This window comes from Agelaius phoeniceus, chromosome 10 (genome assembly GCF_051311805.1).
Source record: "Agelaius phoeniceus isolate bAgePho1 chromosome 10, bAgePho1.hap1, whole genome shotgun sequence".
NCBI lineage: Eukaryota > Metazoa > Chordata > Aves > Passeriformes > Icteridae > Agelaius > Agelaius phoeniceus.
The window spans coordinates 27,188,505-27,206,873 of NC_135274.1; the positions used below are offsets into that span (position 1 = coordinate 27,188,505).

General features: G+C 39.9%; 1 protein-coding gene across 2 annotated transcripts; it reads right to left on the reverse strand.

Annotated features, from left to right (window-relative positions):
• Positions 1 to 319: 319 nt before the first annotated feature.
• Positions 320 to 15,048, reverse strand: GYG1 (glycogenin 1). 2 transcript variants are annotated; one of them, XM_054639576.2, is made up of 8 exons: positions 14,839 to 15,048; positions 11,431 to 11,566; positions 9,391 to 9,565; positions 8,915 to 9,077; positions 5,338 to 5,464; positions 1,991 to 2,210; positions 1,324 to 1,374; positions 320 to 1,106 (listed from the first exon to the last, which is right to left on the reverse strand). In XM_054639576.2, the coding sequence occupies exons 1-8, from the start codon at positions 15,008 to 15,010 to the stop codon at positions 945 to 947; spliced, it is 1,206 nt and encodes a 401-aa protein (XP_054495551.2). In that variant the 5' UTR covers positions 15,011 to 15,048; the 3' UTR covers positions 320 to 944. The 2 variants fall into 2 exon arrangements, with proteins under 2 accessions (XP_054495551.2, XP_054495552.2); XM_054639577.2 differs by lacking the exon at positions 1,324 to 1,374.
• Positions 15,049 to 18,369: the final 3,321 nt, after the last annotated feature.

The following is an 18,369-nucleotide window of genomic DNA, read 5'->3' on the forward strand; positions in this document are numbered from 1 at the left end:
TGGTGTTTCTTTAGTCACTTGAAAGAAGGATGCCTTCTTCCCAAACGTCAAGTTACTAATGTAAACACCTTCAGCAGGTACTTCCTCATGTGCCCTGTCCTATATTTATGTCAAGTTAATACAGGGATTGGCCCTAAACAACTCCCTAGCAAATGACTAAGTACTTCTAAATAATTATGAACTAAAAGATGGACATTTGCTAATGAGAGCTTGAGTAAGATCAGCAAAGCTTAAGGGATATTTATACCTGTTGAATATTTTAGTTAGACTGCTTTAAAGCTCCTTTTTTAATTGCTCAAGAGTTTAGGGAAGACAGAAATGCATGACAACTTTTTATTTTTGTATCAAGTGCAACATTGCAAGGAACAGATAAAACTCAGTTTACTAGTCCCATAGTATACAGAACTGAAAAACGCATTCTGCCATGCTGCAGGCACTGTGCGTAAGAACCTGGTCAAAATTTCAGTGCAATTGTGACTGGAAGAGCAAAGCAGTGCTATTACTGTTACATGTATGTATCCCAGTGTCATTAATACATTTATGGTAAAGCAGAATGGCTACCACTCCAGTGTATGAGCAATCCCATGAATTAGATTTTACATCTAAAACAGCAAGCAAAGGAATCAATGCTAATCACTAATGAGGTGAGGTAACAAACCCAGTTTAAAGAATATGTTGAGCCAATTGATCAAAACAGAAGAAATTTTAAGCTGAAAATACCTGGCTTTATCTAGTATGGAGAATTGGAAATTGGGCAGTAATAGGTGGCCCAAGGATTCTGCTTCCTAGCTTTTGCTCAGTCTTCATCTGTAGCACTGCAGAGGCCTTCAGCCAAGAAGTTTTTCCTCAAGCTACTAGCAAGTGTAACTGACCACCATCTATACCTTTCTAGCTGTTAGTTCTGGAACAAGTCCTTGCATCACCACTGTTTGAGACAGGCACTTCTACTGAAGGTAGGTATCAAGTTTCTTCTTGATGTTGTCAAAGGAATCCACTCCCATATAGTCAGCTTGGCCCTGTTCCCACCGTTCCTTGCGTTCTTCTGAAGATTCAGTTGGTAATAGTGGTGATACTGATACGTGGGACACTGCCTCTGTAACTTCTGCCTAAAAGGAAAGGTAGAGTAAAAATATAGAAATACTTTGTGCAGCTAAAGCGAGCTATAGGCCATAGAATGGGACAACAAAGTTGATGTTATCATGCGCAATAGCAAGCATTGCCAATGGGTAGGGATTGTGCAGCTTTCCTAGCAAAATAACAAAGCAGAGTTACAGATGTTAGCAAGGGGAAAAAAGAAAAAAGTAAAATTTCAGTTCTTCATACCTCTCTACAGAAGCCACAAGAGAAAGCCAGAGTATAGACCAAGCCCGATAGCTGCAAATAGTTTGTTAGAAAGATGCAAGATTACCAAGAGAAGCACATCTGAAGAGGTCAATAACTTTGGTCTTAAAAAGGCTGAGAACTTAAACTGGCTCATGTACTAAGCTAAAACTAAGAAGTCCGCAGTCAGATGCAGGCTGCTAAACTCTGTGAATGAGAACTAGAGTTAGAAGCATTATTTTGGTTGTCCTAGGCAATGTGATTCACCATGCAAGATCTGTATGTACATATTTGCATGCTGAACTGGGGTTCTTCTGCTTGAGAACCTTATTAGCTGCAACACATTAAGACTTAGACCCTTCTCTGTATAAATTAAAGAAGTTACTACATCAAAGAAGTTACCACAGTATAAGACCTGGTGCTACATTAACTATGTACACAGTTTGTTTTAGGCAAGCATACAGCCATGTCCAAGACCTGTCTAGCATGCTTCTCTTTTATAGTATTATTTATTCCAAGCTTAAAAAGACAAAACTAAAATACCCTGCATCCCACAAACTAAACCACACCCATGCTTTGAGATGGACAGAGGGAAGGGACATTGATGCAATGGTAAATAACCTGTCATCCATACTTAGGTATGGATGTACAAGATTATTAGAGCACGTACCATATTTACCCCTGTAGGAATTTCTTTAACAATTCCATGCTGTTCTAGTAATGGTAAAACATCAGCTATGTAGGTATCCCACCACATGTTGAGGAATTCTGGGTGAACTATTTTAGGGTCATCCATGTTGCCCTTTATGCTTTTTGTTCTGGAGTCATATGTATAGTTCCACGGCTTTGTGCTTCCCAGGAAATGCACTACCTTAGTATTTGCACCAAACCTGTTGGGCAGAAAAATTTTAGAAGTCAGTTTGTACATGTGTCTAGAAAACAAGTTTAGACAGTCAGACATAACTTTTTTTAACCTGTTATTTCTGTATTTGTCCAGAAAACAGAAATATGAATATTTAGGTGGCTAAATGCTAAATGGTCAAACTGCCAAGGCCTATTGGGACTGAAAGCATTGTGAAACAATGGAAAAAATGCAAGCTGAATTCTACATTGCACTAGTCAGAATACAGCCAAAACCTAGTGGTCTGGGCTATTTAAATACTTACAGACAACTCAAGTCTTTAGGGTCATGTCCATAGCTCAGGGGAGAGCAGTCTCAAGCAGCCGTTGCAATCGGAACTGGTTTTAAAAGTGAAAAAGATTCTACTCCAAAGTCAGCAAGCCAGAGAGTTAAGCATTACAAGTATTATGTAGAGAACAGTCAGTGTTAAGAGTTACCCTTTCAGTTTATAGCCCTGTAGAAATGTATCATTGGATGGCTCTGCTGCAAGGAGACCATGTCCTTGAAAAATAGCAACTTTGTATAACCAAGGCATTTCAGAACACTCCTGATCTTGGTGCAGCAGGGTCTTGCTTAGACAACCCTTACTTCCTAAACAACCTTAGGGCAACCATGCGTGAGTTTGGTAGTGGGTTGTTTTTGTTTCTTTTTGAAACCATTTAAACTATTTTCAATATGGACTTCTAGCTTTTTCCCAGCTGTTATCAGTATGTTCTTCTGTATTAAAAGTAAAGATGAGATGCACCTCTTCTCAAGTAAAGAACTAAACACTGAAAGAAACAACATTCATGTCATTCTCCTACAGTTGAGAGCTGGGTTTTAGCTTGATTCAATTTTGTGAACAAGCAATACTAGTCTGTCTGCTAACAGTGACTATCTCACCTAGTTCAGTTTGTATCACATTAGGCTTTCTTGTCAACATAATATGACTGAAGTGGAGAGTAACATCAAGTAGCTTTGCGTATGTTTTATTAAGCAGATGCTGGTCATTTTGACCAGGACTTGGGTGTTAAAGAGTTTTGTGTACGGAGACAATACGGGTGTGTTTCAAAAGCCATAGATTATTCAAACCAAGTATGCATTTGGATGGGGTTGTAGGTTTCATACTATTTTAAGGTCCTTGACTATATTTCAATGTTTTCAATACAACTGAACTTACTGCAGAATGAAGACTTGTGTGTGCATGAAAGGCCAAGTATTTGCTTTAACTGCATGAAAAAAAGTGTCTTCAAGAGGTCAGTTACTGGGCTTTAACTTTAAACCCCAAAAGTCAAGATTTAATGTAAGGGGACTACCTTAGTTTTATTAGCTGTCAGTACTAAACCTGAGTTTTCTTCATCTTGGGCTGCTGCTGTTCTAAGGAAACTTATTGTTCAAAAATCAAGGGAAGTTAAGCTAGAGAATAGAATGCATAAGAAGTATCACGACATTTGTTGCAAATAGAGAAGTATACTCTTGGTATCCTGTCTACTTACAGTCAGAACAACAGATGCCAAGCTTCTACAATGTTTTCAGCATCTGCTTTCTAGATACTTTCTGGACCTGCAATACTTTATTTGGGCATTTAAGCTCAACTGTTAGGAAGCTTTATGTCCACACTGGCCTCAGCAACTAATCTGTCTTTCCACATCTCCCAGAAAAGTCCTTCATCAATGTTTTGAAGTCAGAGAGCATTTGTCATGAATTGGCATTTTCCTTTGGAAAAAGGATTACTGAGACTGCTGTGAAATCTAGTCTCACTGTACAAAGCTGCAAAAAACTTAGCTATTACTGTCAGTAGGTTTAAATTTCACTATATTCTAACTGTTGATCATCAAGAGTGTAGCTGTTGATCTAACCAAGGGAACTTGTTCCACCTATTGAGCAGGGAGTGTTGCTTACAAGGGCTGCACTTCCAGCATTCTATTTTTGAAGGTCTGATGAATTCAGTTAAGCAACTGATTCAATCAGTTGAAGGTAATTTTTGTCAAGAACTCCCAGATCCAATTAGTGTTCTGTGGCAACTAAGTAATTTGTAAAATTAAGGTCATGTGACTAACAGCCAGCAATGGAAAGAGGGCATACTTTACAATAGATGTTAGTTTATCAAATGCTATCCAGCTACTTAGTCATTCTGAGGCTTGCATATATTTCTTTAAATAAGTGTTCCACTTTTAGCATGACAAGATTCCAAATAGTATTCTGATCACAAGACATAGTTTGACCTTGAGCCAGCAAGGCCTGCTTATGCCAGCTGCTGCTTTAGACACTAGTAACCTGATGTCATTCAGAGATCAGATTGTTTTTATGCACTTGGCACTTTCCCTCTTCCTTGCCTCCAACTTCTGTAGCTCATAATAGATGAAGAGTTTCTGTGTAACACTTCAGTTTCCCTTCTTTCCCCCCTCACCCCGCCCCCTTTCTCCTGGATTGCTATAACACTTTGAGCAACCCCGCCTCTGACATACAGTTTACTCACATGCCACACTAACACTGCTAGCTAGGGAGGATACAGGCTTTGTCACAGAGGAAATATGCAATGATATGCAATGATATGTGGTTGGCTGTATTCTTTGTTCAATCTCGCTGTTACTTAAGGAACTGAGAGAGGTCTAGAAAGACTGTTAGGAGAGAATTCTAGCTTGATACAAATCTTTGTTCACCACACTTATTTTAACGGTATAGGTTGATTAGATGAAACTGTAACTACTGGTTGTTAAATACCCTAAGTAACTGGAGTGAAGAAAGGGCAAGTTATCTAAGTGGGAAGGAAACCACAGTGACATGCTGAAAGTCAGCTCAAGTTGATTAAAGAGCCTACTGCCATTGGTTCGAACTTGTCTAGACGTATCCTTTCCTGGAGGAGTGTTTTTTCCTTTTGCAAGTGACCTGTCAAATGCGTTTACTCAACTTCCATGTTATCACCAGGGATGAGTGGTTTAAGCTGCAGATACAGCTGAATTTGATTTTCATCAATTCAACTTTTTTTTTTTCAAGAGAAGAAATTACAATATTTTGAGTGGGAGAAACAGCCTACTTCTAAAAAACCTGCATAAGCTCACATCATGCCTCTTCATTCTGTTACAAGAAATTAGTTTATGTAAGCTCTGCAGGTGTTCTTGAAGTTTTCAACTTACGCTTTAAATGCTGGAAGGTAGGAATATACAGAAGTGCTGCTCAAATTATAAATAAACGGTAGATGTTTGCTCATGTCTGTCGTTGCCCAGCTGCTGAAGAAGGTGTTTAATAACCCCTGATCTGCACCTAAAAGAGAAAGCATTAATAGGCCACGAGCATCAGACAGCTATTTGAAGATCTTTTTCAGTCACTTTACTAAGCAGGAGTTGGTAATGCAGTTATCATGTCCTGTTGAAGTCTGGCACAGAGCACTACAGTTCTATTTGTGAACAACCCTGTAAACCTTGCAGCCTTTGAATATTCCAAAAATGCAGAGAATGAAATAGCATATTTTGGGGTTACTTTTGTTAAAGATAGGAAGCTGCTCACAAACTCTGCCATTCAGTTTCTTTTATAGCTTAAGTTCAATTGGTATAACACAGCAATAACACCCCACAATAAAACAGTACAACTGAGCACTGCTCAGCTGTAGCTCAGAAGATCAAATGGCAGCAATAAGTTTTATTACTTATGCTTACAGATGCATGACCAACATCATCTCCCTGACAGAGTTAGGGTATCAGTGGCCTGTTAGACCTGCAGTGCCAGATGCATCTACCTCCACACTGATCTGATAAGAAAAGCACATGTAGTCTTGTTGACAATTATAGTAAAACTCCATCAAATTCCTTAACAGATAACAGGTGTTCCTAATTCTGTACTAAAAAGCTCCTGACTAACCACTAAATGAGGATAACAATCTGTGTTCAGAAGGGTCATGTCTTAGTTTGCAAGTAGAGGTTGTTACAAAGTTAAGTAAATCTGAAGTTGTTTGGTATCTCAGTAGTAGATTAGCTAAAAAATAAATATAGTCTTCAGGCCAGAGTAGACTAGTTTATAAGCAGCAACTGAGAAGTAAAAACCTATTTATCTACATCCATTCATTCTTTATCACAATGAATACGATTAGTCTTTAAATGGTAATAATCCCTCTTATCAAGGAGATTGAAGAGAGTCCTCTGACTTTCACTTGCTGTATTCTTTCACCTATCACTGCATGCACAAGTAGTATTACTAAGGGGTAGGTAAATAGATAGCTTAGTTAGCAGACAATGTTTCATTTTAATCTTTCATTTTCTTAAGGACTCAGTCTCTGCTGACTCAGGAAAAGGTTTTTATTGGCCTATGATTCGATTTAGGGCAGTATTAAGGTTTATACCATCAGTGCCATTTGAGCAGAATTTGCTTTTTGCAGCTGAAGTATCTAGACGCTGGGCATAAACTTAGATGTACGGACAGTACACTGACAAATATAAATTCTAGGTATCCTGTTACAGCTGTCAGCATACATGCAGATTGCAGAATGAGAAACAGCCAGAGACTCAGTCCAGCAATTTCAAACCTCTGACTTGCCTCTCAATCCGTAAAGGAAGGAAAGCACTTTTGAAAAACTGGTATCCATCATAAGAGAACCGAAGGGGCAGCAACCATGTATTTAACTTACTCTGCAGGACTTTCTCTTGCTCAGATTGGTTTACGTCCTTGGCCTTTTTTCAGATTGCATGCATTTGTGCCAAAGCAGACAATGAAAGCAGTATCTAGCTGTCCTAATTCAGACTTCAACAGGAGTATTGTTATATAAACAGGATCTCACACATAAGGTGAAAAATCAGGCAGTACTTAATATTAACTACATATTTACAAATACATATCGAGGTACAATACAGCAAGACTATTTTGGATCCCAGGCTAAAGAGCAAGAGGATTGTCTAAGCAATAGCAACATTCTTAAGGTAGCAGTACTACCAGATTTCTTCTAAAACCAAATTTTTCTTTCCTATCCACTACTTTTAGATTGTATCTAGAGTAGTTGCATCTTTATTATCTACAAACGTGAAGTTTAGACAGACAGAGTAGATGTCTACATATGTAGCCATCATTCTTCCATTTCTGGACAACAGTAATGGAGGCAGCTGTCTGCTGTTACATGCAAGAAATATTCTGGAAGGTCTTCTATGCCCTAGTTACTCCTACTGCAGACAAGGCACTTGCAGCTTGACTTCAACTACACATAGTTTGGTAGGTTGTTAAGTTTGCATCCCTGTGTCCCATTAAAAGCAGTGACCCTTCATAGGTTTTTCTTACTAAGTTTCCTAGGCCCTTTTATTACTCTCTAGGTCAATTTATTTTTCAATTCCCTTTCTCCCTACCAAGTTCCTGAGCTCAGCAGTAGCTTATACAGATGGTCTAGGTCTCCATGGCATCATTACTCAGACCAGTGCTACCATTTAATAAAAACTAAGGTTTTGAAGCTGAAGTACAAATTACAGTTCCAGAAATTTGATAACAAAACAATTAGCCCACTGTTTTTGCTGTTAAGTGCTGCAACAATTGCTTTGCGTTTAGGACAGAGGAAGTTTCACCATTGCATGGCTTTAGCATTCATGCCAGAAAGCATATTGTAAAAATGGTTCTATTCATTTGGGGGTTTTTTGATTGGTTGCTTTTGGGGGGAGTGGGGTTGTTTTTTTTTTGGGGGGGAGGGTAGGACAGGGTCTTTGGTTGGTTTTGTGGGTTTTGTTTGTTTTAATGCAACAATTCAGAATTATGCTACAGATTTTGCTATAGCTGGTGATCAGTTTGTACCTTTGACCTTTATTACATGGCAGTATTCATTTTCATTAGGTAGCATTGAGCATGCAACTGCTCAATGTTCTTTACAAGAATCCCTACAGTAACAAGGATTATTCTGCAGACTAGGAGTGACATCTAAATATTTTACTTTTCACAAAGTACTGAGAGGTAAGTCAACATTACCTTTTATCTGAGAGTTTCATTTTATGGTCTTATTTACATCGTTTTCTATATTTTTTTTCAGTTAGACTTTGTTTCCTACCACAGTAGTTACATAATGAAATTAAGTGACAGGAGACAGTGATACTCAGAAGCTTTTAACTACAGCTGTCTCCAAGGGACATAAGCTTTTCCTGCAACAGTAACAGATTAAGTAGACTTACAGGACGACACAACTTGGTTTCTCAAGCTGAAACCTGGTACAGTGGCGGAACCCAAGTAACCTATGGTAGGAAGCAGCCAAGGCTACTACATGCACTTGATACTGGGTAAGGGACAGTCACTACCCTATAATGACAGGAAGCCATCACATAGCATACAAAGAGATTTCTCTATCTTCAAATGTTTGATTCTCTGAAGCTGTGCTCAAGTTGACCAGTACTATTTTTTCTATAGCAGCTTGAGTTACTATAGAACATCCAAGCCTTGAATGTTAGGAATGTCTGAAGCATAGTACTGGAGTTTCATTTCTTATTATATGATTCTACACCTGTTAGTCTGGAGGCCAAACTCAGTTTTTATTTCATTAAGCCCGAAAAAAGTAATTTTACCACATATTGTAATGATAGCCTCTATTTCTGAGAAGGATACAATTTTTGCATGGTTACATTGAGAATTCTATCATACAGAGTCCCCATGAGACGTATGCGGTTACTGAGCCATCCCAAATACTGTTAGACTGGACAACAGTAATTACTGTTAGATTTTGGTCTAACTTACACTGAAATACAAATTAATACATACCATCAAAGCTGCCTTTCTCTGTGGCAAACTGTAACAGCTGACTGTATGTTTCAACGGAAGGTCGGTAAACAAAAACTCCTGAATTAAAACAGTCAGGCCAGCCTGGATCTGGTGCTGCAGATAGCTCTTCTCTCTCAAAAAGCTCATCTATATTTGACAAAACCTAATTGTAAAGAAGTTCAAAAAAATGCTTTTAGGTTAGGAATTGTATCATGTTTTTCATGGATTTTGGCAAATACACTAATTCATGAAAGAAAGTTCTTTTATCAGTGTTCATGTTACAGAAGACAATACTTGACATAAATAGTCCCCACAGACTTCACAACAGTTAATTTAGTTTAAAAGGCACACACATTCTTACTGTTACTAGTCCATCTATTACCCCTACTCTTAAAAAAAAAAAAAAAACCCACAGAAAAAAATCCAACAACCCTGATACTAGGCTTTGAGAAGTACCATGAGACACAGCCACTTACCATTGTGTCTGCATCCATGAAAACACATTTTGAAAACTGTGTCAGTTCCCAGCAGTGAAGCTTTGTTAGTGTGACGCCCAACTCAGGTCTTTTCATTAATGCCAAGTGTGCTGAATCCCCACTATCCAAGACATTTACCAATATGACTTCATCAAAGACTTTTTCCAGCACTCTCCTGGGGAAGAGTCAATTGGCAAGATTTAGTTCTAGTGTTACTCCAACAGCAGACCACGTGACAGATTCCGTAAAGAGAAGTGGAATAACAGGAAACCTGGCAACATTTCTTGTTGAAAAGTAGTAAGAGTTGACTGCATATTTTGGAACACACAAGTACACCTGTCTGCCATAAAGTTTGTAATGTGCACATTTTGGGGAACAAAGAAGTCTTTTGGGTTTTTTTTTCTTCCACAGAGTTTTAGTGGGCATTGCTATCTAGTTCAGTAAATCATACACTAAGGTTTTTTTTCATCCAGACTCTAATATCTAGCAACTTAAAAGCCTACTCTGAGCAGACAATTAAGAAATGGGAAGCCATTAGACTAGCTTGAGCAGGACAGTAGTCGAATCCAAAACAGCTGAGACACAATTTTATGCAATATTTACACTGTTCTGGATTTGTGACATTTGAGACATCTGCGTAGACCTAGTTACTAAAACTTTCTTTATCCCATGAAGTCTTTTCAAGACTAACTAGTTATGGCTGTAGGTACAAAATGTTTTGAACCAGTATCATATTCACTAGAGTGACAAACTTTCAGGCAGCGTAGTGAAATTTTATGGCAGATATCCAACCTTTGCTTTACCATCAATAGAGAATTACCATTAGTTCAAGAGATTAAGGTGTTCGTGCTGCTTAAAACAGGAAACATCAGTAAAGTCTTACTGTTCTTCAGCATATCTTGAATGCTCAGCAATCGCCAGTACAATATAAGCCCCACAGAGCTTTTAAATGAGTTTTGGAACTCTGCCTTGCAAGCCAGTCTTTACACTGACAGTTGGTGGGTCAGTGCTTCTGAACTTCAGGCATACTTTGTTAGTGGAGACAGGGTGAGAAATGCAAGTTCCAATTACACCATTAGGTACATAAGTATCACCGGTCTAAGGGCACGGTACTAGGTGGCTTTCACTAGCACATGGGCACATTTAAGGTTCATCTTAGAAGAGCACACTCACCTAGTAGGCTGAAATGGATGTTCCTATATGCAACATTTTAAAAGCAATACAACCGTTTAGCTGCCAGGAGACTCCAGGGAAAGTCACTGCATTTTTTTATTGAGTCACCTCTCTATTGTGTCTACATATTGATAACTCTTTTCAGAATTACTTCCCATGTAGAGAATCTTGACTTATTATCTGTAGTTCCCATAGTTATCAACTGTTTTGTTGGTTTTTTTTAACCCTCTTACATGTGGAAAGAATCCAGTCCACTCCATAGTGAGACTATTCTAAGGAGGCTGTAGGAAGCAGTTGCCTCTTACTTTCATTTGATGTACTGTGGTGACCTTGTTAGATGCCTCTGTTCAGCTGCTGATTTGACATACTTGGTGCTACCTCAGTTCTGCTCGCTTCTCCCATGATAAAATTTGAAGTGTCTGCTAGATTTCAATAGAGCTTGTGTTATATTATGTCAATTGGGAATATTTCTGCAAAACAAACAAACACTAATTTCCTGCCCCCACCTCCACAAGCATACACATAGCACTAACAAATGTATGGGCAATATTACATTGTTGGACAGTTCTAAGCAGGACTACAAAAGAGCAAAGATCCAGCAGAAATATCAGTATCAAGTCATGGTTTAGAGCTCTAACTGCAGACTATTTGTTCAACTCATCGTAGGGAAGAAAAAAAAAACACACCAAAACATAAACAGTTTCATGTTTGAAGAACTTCTAGAACTCCAGATAAGTTGAGTTCTGCTGAAATTAGCTGTTTAGCTTCCAGAGCTTTGAAAGGTTACTATTAAGAAAGTTAACTTCCATTTTTCAACCTGCACATGAGCAGGAACTGTTGCAGTCTGAAGCATTTAAGTGACCTTACCTCATAAGATCTGATACCTGAGGAGTTATGAGTGCAGTCAGCTTCCTTGTTGTTCTATACTGTTGCAAGGATGAACCAAGTACCAGCGCTCCTTTCACATAGGAGTCATTTGTGGCTAGAGTCACAAAAGACTGGTCTGGAAGAAATGAACGTGGTCAAGTTAGCACAATCCGCTACTTTATTCTGAGACAGATACATTAGAAACCTAGTATTGTTAGGTAATCTTGCAGTGAGGCCTCTAAGATGTGCCCTTTAATTCTGTGTACAGGGACTCAATGAAGCAGATTGTTTGCATAGCTATATTTGCTATTGGTAACTTGACACATGGCAAAATGCAGTAAAATGACCCACAAAATCAAGACTGTTTCAAGAGAGCACCAGTTCAAATTTGCCCACAGGTTAAATAAGTCATGCCAAAAGTAGACACAATCCAAAATTCTAAAGAGCTCTACTTAGGCCACTAATATGCTATTATACAAAAAGTGTTTGGAGTCTGTGGGCTTGCTTTTGGCCTAAAGTTAGTGGATGTAGAGTTTCTCTAGGTTCAGCTCTCAACCCTGAAGCTAAAGCAGCGTAAAACTTGCAATTCATTTTTAAATGAAAGTAAGCATTGGATTATATCTTAGACAACAGATTTAAGTTTTGCTAGCTCAGGATTTTGCAGATGAGTTGTTCTGCAACACATGATTGCAGCTCTGTCACAAGAATGCAAGATTTAAACGGGAAGTAACTAGTAATACAAAAAGCAATTTAGAACTTGCAGGAACAATTTTTACTCTTTGAGCAAAAAGAGATACTATAATCTCCTGCTCCAGCTGTATCTTAAATATAGATTAAGACAGACTGTCTTACCCTATATAATATTGAAGCCATATTATACAAGCTTTTCCTTCTTTCATGTTGTTTTAAACTGCCAGAGGGGGACTCATAAAAGCAAACAAGTAACTTATAAAAGCTCTTCAGTTCACTGTTAGCTATTTTAATGTAGACCTCCTTTCAAAGTTATATCGCTTTACAAAGCATGGTCTTTCCTACCAATCCATTTTCACTTTATCAACAAAACAGTTTCTTCATAAGAATTTCAAGAGTCAAATTTATTCTATCAACTTTGATTTCTTTCCATTACAAAAGCTGTTAACTAGGTTAGATCAGAGTGAGAATTCTGGGCATTTAAAGGCTTACTATCAAGCCTAGTAGCAAGATTAAAATACGGACTCCTTTCAGAAAAATTGTTGTTTGGCACAACGCCTAAACTCACGAGGCAGTCATCCTCAATATCTTTTTAACTTAATACTCCCTTAACAGTTGACGACAGACAATCACGTACCATAATTGCCTATAAGCTTTGCAAACCTGGTCTGCAAGATCTATAGACCAGCTACAAAACCTTCTATTTTGCTTAGCAGCAAAACCAACTAGTCCCAAGGGATTTAGATTATAGTGGTCAATCACAAAGATAAAAAAAGCTTCTATAATGCCAGGAATAAAGATATTTTGTTTCAATTCACTTTTAGCTGCCTATTTGTACTAGTTCATATTCAGCAAATCTGCAGAACAACTTATGTTTCTTTAAAGGGCAAGAGTGTAATATTTTAAGTTGTATAAACAGCCTCCTAATAGGACAGGGTTTTTCACTAGGTAATTTACATGTTACCATTCAATACATGGAAGTCTGACACTCTGCTCTCAAAAAAAATCTCACTAAAAATCCAGTGTAGACAAAGTGGGATTGTGCCCAATATTCATCTGAATGTTGTTTGGGTATTTTCTCCCTAGCAGTGTAGCACTAATTCTTAAAGCGACCCTGCCACTGAAAGACAGATCTTTTCTTCATTGACCTGTTAGCAGGTACACTTCTACTCTGTCTCATCTTCTTGAAACTGAATATTCACACACACACACGAAGGTCTTTAGGGAAATAAAGTCAATTTAATGATGCAGAACCCTACTGCGTCCCAACTCTAGGAGGAAACTTTACAACTGCTTGACAGGAGGTTAATATTGCCAACCTGGAGACCATCTAAGTCAGCATAACTTTCCAAAGTTTTGAATAAACTATGTTTTATTCTATATCTAAAGTTTCTATTCTATCTACTCTATATCACCCTGTGTTCAATATCATCTATATATCGTACCTAAGTGTTCTATTCCATATAATTTCTAAGTACATGACCTCATGCTACAATTTGGGCAAGACCAGTTGGTGCTTACTATGGAAGTTATATCTGCAAAAGACTAGTCCATTCTACCAAAACATCAAGTATTTCAGCTGTGTGGGTCTCCCTTCTCATCCTTTTCCCCTTCTCTGTAAACACTTTCTTCACAGAATCTTGTGTTTACACAGCAGCCACTGCTAGGCCTGAAACATAATGAACTCTTGGTGAGAGTATGTCCTCAAAACCACACAGAATGAGAGGCAGTTGCCCAGCTTCCTAATTGACTTACCCAGACAAAACCATGCTACTTCAGAGAACTCTCTGGCTGCCCAGTTCATAGGCTATAATATCTCTGCAAGAGTTTTTGTGTTAGCCCTTACACACCCACTAGCATCCTGGAAGTCTGAGCTAAAAGCAATCTTTCATTTGATGGCTTGCAGAGGTTACTGGAGTGCTTGCCCCAGATCATTTAAAAAACTCTCCTGGAAGATTTGTCCTAGGCATAGCCAGAGTTCACAGGTGCTTGCCTTTTCTCCTATTCTCTGAGTTAGGTGCTAGTATATCTCATTTGTTTTTTGAGTACAGGATTCCTAGAGAGACAGGAGCATCTTATCAAGACATGCATCGGAGGGCAGACTTCCTGCAGGCTTCCAGACCTGAAAATGAAACCGACTTTGCTGACAACTTTAGGTGAAAATCGGGGAAAAAAAGAAAAACCCCCAAAAAACCCCAAACAAAACAAACAAACAAAAAACCCCAAACAACAAAACAAACAAAAAAACGGAAGAAAGAAGTAACACGTACGTGGAAAGCCGTAAGGACCTACTCACTGCAAAGTATCAAAATCACAGAAATCTCAAGCTCTCTCGGCGTTTCAGGAGAGGGCTGGGTTTTCCCCTGTGAGCCGCTGTACCCCTACAGTGGCCTCTCCGGCCCATCCTGCTCCCCGCCACGCGGGCGACATCTCTCCCGTTAGGGGACGGAGCCTGGGGCAGAGCATCGAGAGAGGGGCGGAAAGAGCCGGCACCGTACGCGTCCTCTCAAACCGCACAGCGGTGCCCGGCGGGACGGCTCTGAACCCCCCGCGAGCAGCCCCTGCCCCCACCAGCCGAAGCCAGCTCGCCGCCAGGACGGCTGCCTAAAAATAGGCGCGGCCGCGGCGATCCCGCCGCGGAGATCCCGCTGCCGCGGGGCGGCTCCGCGAGCGCGGCCCTCGCGAAGAGCGGCGCGAGCCGGGCGGGCGCACACTGACCTGCCATGGTTCCCGAACGCAGGTCGGTACGGGAGACGCGACGGCCGCGGTCAGGGCCGCGCTGAGGCCGCCCCTTATATAGGGGCGGGGCCAGCAGCGGCGCGTCTGTGGCAGCCGGAGGACGCCCCGCCCCGAGGAATCCCCGCGGCGCCGCGGGCAGAGCCCCCGCCATGGCCTCCCGCGGCGGCGGCACGTCACCCCCCCCCTCCTTCCGGGGCCGACGCCGCGTCCTCTCCGGGAGGCCTCAAACCCCCCCGCCCACCCACTCCCGTGCCTCTCGGGTAAAGCGGAGCTTGAAAAAGCTTAAAATACTCCGCTGCGCGAATGGAGGGTAGGACCGTGTCAGAGTGCTGTGGCTCAGGCTGGGAGCGGCGGTGGTACACAGGACGAGCGTTGCTTCTGTGGCCGCTAAGCCCTGGGGGAAGAAGGACTAAAACTACTGGGAAGAGCCTAGTCCCGTCCTCTTGCCACTGCAGGTGTTAGTTCAGGTGGACGGGATCCGCCGAGCTGCCTCTTCTCCCAAGGCTGAACGGTTCCAGCTCTCTCAGCCTTTCCTCCTAGGAGAGATGGTTTCTTGTCCCTTCATCATCCTTGCGGCCCTTTGTTGCCCTCTCTCCACTGTGTTCATGTCTTCCAAACCGGGGAGCCCAGAACTCAGCACAGCCCTGCAGGTGTGGCCTCAGCAGCGCTGAGCAGAGGGCAGGGGTCCCCTCCCTCCATCTGCCTCGTGCAACCTGGGATACCACTCACCTTTTCAGGAAGGGCACATTTAGGCTCGTGTTTAATTTCGTGTCCCCCAAGATGCCCAGATCCTTTCCTGTAGTCTGTTACCTTCCTCAAGACAATGAAATATGACTGGTTTTTGATCATGATAAATGGAGGGAAGTCTGTTAGTAAGGGGATTTCTTTCTGACTTGAAATGGCAAATAAGCCATGAATGGATTTAAAAAACAAAAAAAATCTCAAATGCAAACTAATGAACAAAGAGCCCTCCAACTCCTAATTTCCTCAGTATGGGAGATCATATTTGAGCTGAGACAATTTTTGTAGACCTGTTTTGAAATCAAATGATGTACTTCTAAAAATACCAAAATCAAGGAAGTGTTCCTTGAGCAAGCACAAAATAACAACCCCAAACCAAAATATGCATTTAGAGCATACCGTTAATTTTTCATTCATGCATCGTATGCATAAAAGCATGTGAATCAGAATTGTAGGCAGTACTGGTAATGTTGTACACGTACAGGGATTAGTAATATTTTATTTTTTTATGCAACCCTTTTCTCAGGTATCTGTGGCTTTGACAAACTTTCCCTATGATGGTATTAGGGATGGTTTGTGTCTGTCTCAGATGAAAGTTTTGAGAAGTTTTTAGCCAGCACATTTCAGCTGTGTCTAGCTTGTTGCTTTGCCAAGTTTTTGAGAGGAAAACAATAGAATAGCCACTGTTGGTGACTGCCCTCCCCCCCTTCCCTTGCTTCCTTTGTGTTATGTTAGAGTGGAGCAAAAGAGCATAATTCCTTCTGGTTTCCACATTAAACAATCAGAAAAAAATCCCTAGGATTGCCAGTGTTCAGCTTGATAGTGTGACAGAGAAGTGCAGCATCCACCCCTATGCTAACACTTGTTTGCACATGCACTTTTGCAATTTTTCTAATGTTCATGGTTGAACAGGCTGTAAATTTTATGGTTCCCTTGTGTGACTCAATTGCATGTACATCTGTGCCTTTGTACTGACTGTTTATACTTCTTTCTCTATAACCTGTAGGAAGTCACAGGAAGAACCTGGGAAACAGGTCTCCCATTGGCTTCCAGTACAAATGGAAGAAAAGATCATGTGACATGAGGATAGAAGGAAAAAAGCTTACAGAAAAGAGAGGAATGCTCAGGAAAACATCTCGTGAGGTGACGGCTAGGATAGGCTGAACAAAAAAACCAGCTAGGCCTCAGCTTCTATGGAAGGGAATAAATTTAAGAGTAGGTAAAAGATAAGTAAGATATGAGGATGGGAACTAACCAAGGAAACTGTTACTTGTCAGCACACAATAAGACTTGATAAAAAAATAATGAGAAGGGAGAAGGAATAGATTTTGCTGGATTAAGAGACAGCATTCAGAAAGAATGGACAAAGTGCTGCTTAGCAGCTCATTAGGTGAATACTGGCGCACTGAACAAGGTGCAAGTCCTATGGAAAATGATCCTGTCATCTGCAATTAAAAAATTCGATCACCATGCATGTCACAGAAGTCCAGTTACCCTTATACATTTTAGAATTTTCTATTTTTAATGACTAATAGTGTTATTTTAATAGGAACTTGTTTATAATGTAATTTAAAAAGCATTTCAAAATACCAAGTACTAAGAAGTAGCTTTAAAATATAGTTAGGATTTACATAGCAGTAACAGAAACTGCTATCCCTGTAACAGGACTGTTTAGTGTAAACTTCTAAAGTACATGATTAGCCACTTAAATTGCTAACAATTATAATTTTGCAAATGTGCACAGTGAGTCCAACCATTAAGTTAATAAAACTTCGTAGAGAAGGTTTCAGAATTAAACATTATTTCTGCCTCTGCAAAATCCAGGGGGAAAAATTTTAAAAGCAACCCCAAAGAGTCAATATGATATATCCAGTCAAAGTTTAAAGTACTAGAATTCAGTTTTTACAACATCAAAATGGTACTCTGTCTGGTTGGGGAAGAGGCCTCAATGGTGTGAAGTGCATAGATAGGTGAAAAGAATGTAGCCCAATTCAAGACTGTATTGAGAGATTTGATTTCATTTTTGTCCAGCCATCTCTGTCTTGTCCTGAAGTTGTCACAAACTTCCCTGATGACAAAAACTGTACTGGGTCATCCCCTCCTCTTTTTGAAGCCCTTCTCATTTTGACCTTACTGTGAAGTTAGACTGAACAGTTACTGAGTCCTTAGAGTAGTCTGCATAGAATTTTAAAATGTGGCACAAACTTTTCCCAGTGCTAGGATTTCAATGTAATGTAGCTTACTCCAATAGGACTGAAAAGGCTTTCATGTTTCTATTTGAATAATCAAAATATTATGTTGTCACTTTAACTTATTTCAGCTTTTCACATTCTGCTTTCCTAACAGATATTCTCTTTGCCCATCCCAAAGCCAATTATAGTTCTGACCTTATTTTCTTTAAAAAAAAAAATCCACCTGCTAGATAAATGTGATAGTCTTCTAAAAAGCTAGGCTCTGTAATTTGCTTGGTTCATGTTATTTATGCATTTCAGTGAACAGATGTTTAATGGATTGAGGAATTATTATAATTTCTTCTACTTAGCACAATAAAATTAACATTCCTATAAGCAGGGAAGTGAGTAGATCTCAGTTTCTCTTGTATTGTCTTTTGGGTGGATTCTCAGTGATCTGCAATGCAAGCAAGCAACAGTAGAAGCTGTTCTCCTGGTTGCACGATTAACTTGCCTTCTATTAAGAAGAAAATTGGTGCATTGGAGAAATAGTTACTTCTCTCACCAGTCTTTACAAGACTGTTTAAAAGTTCTACAA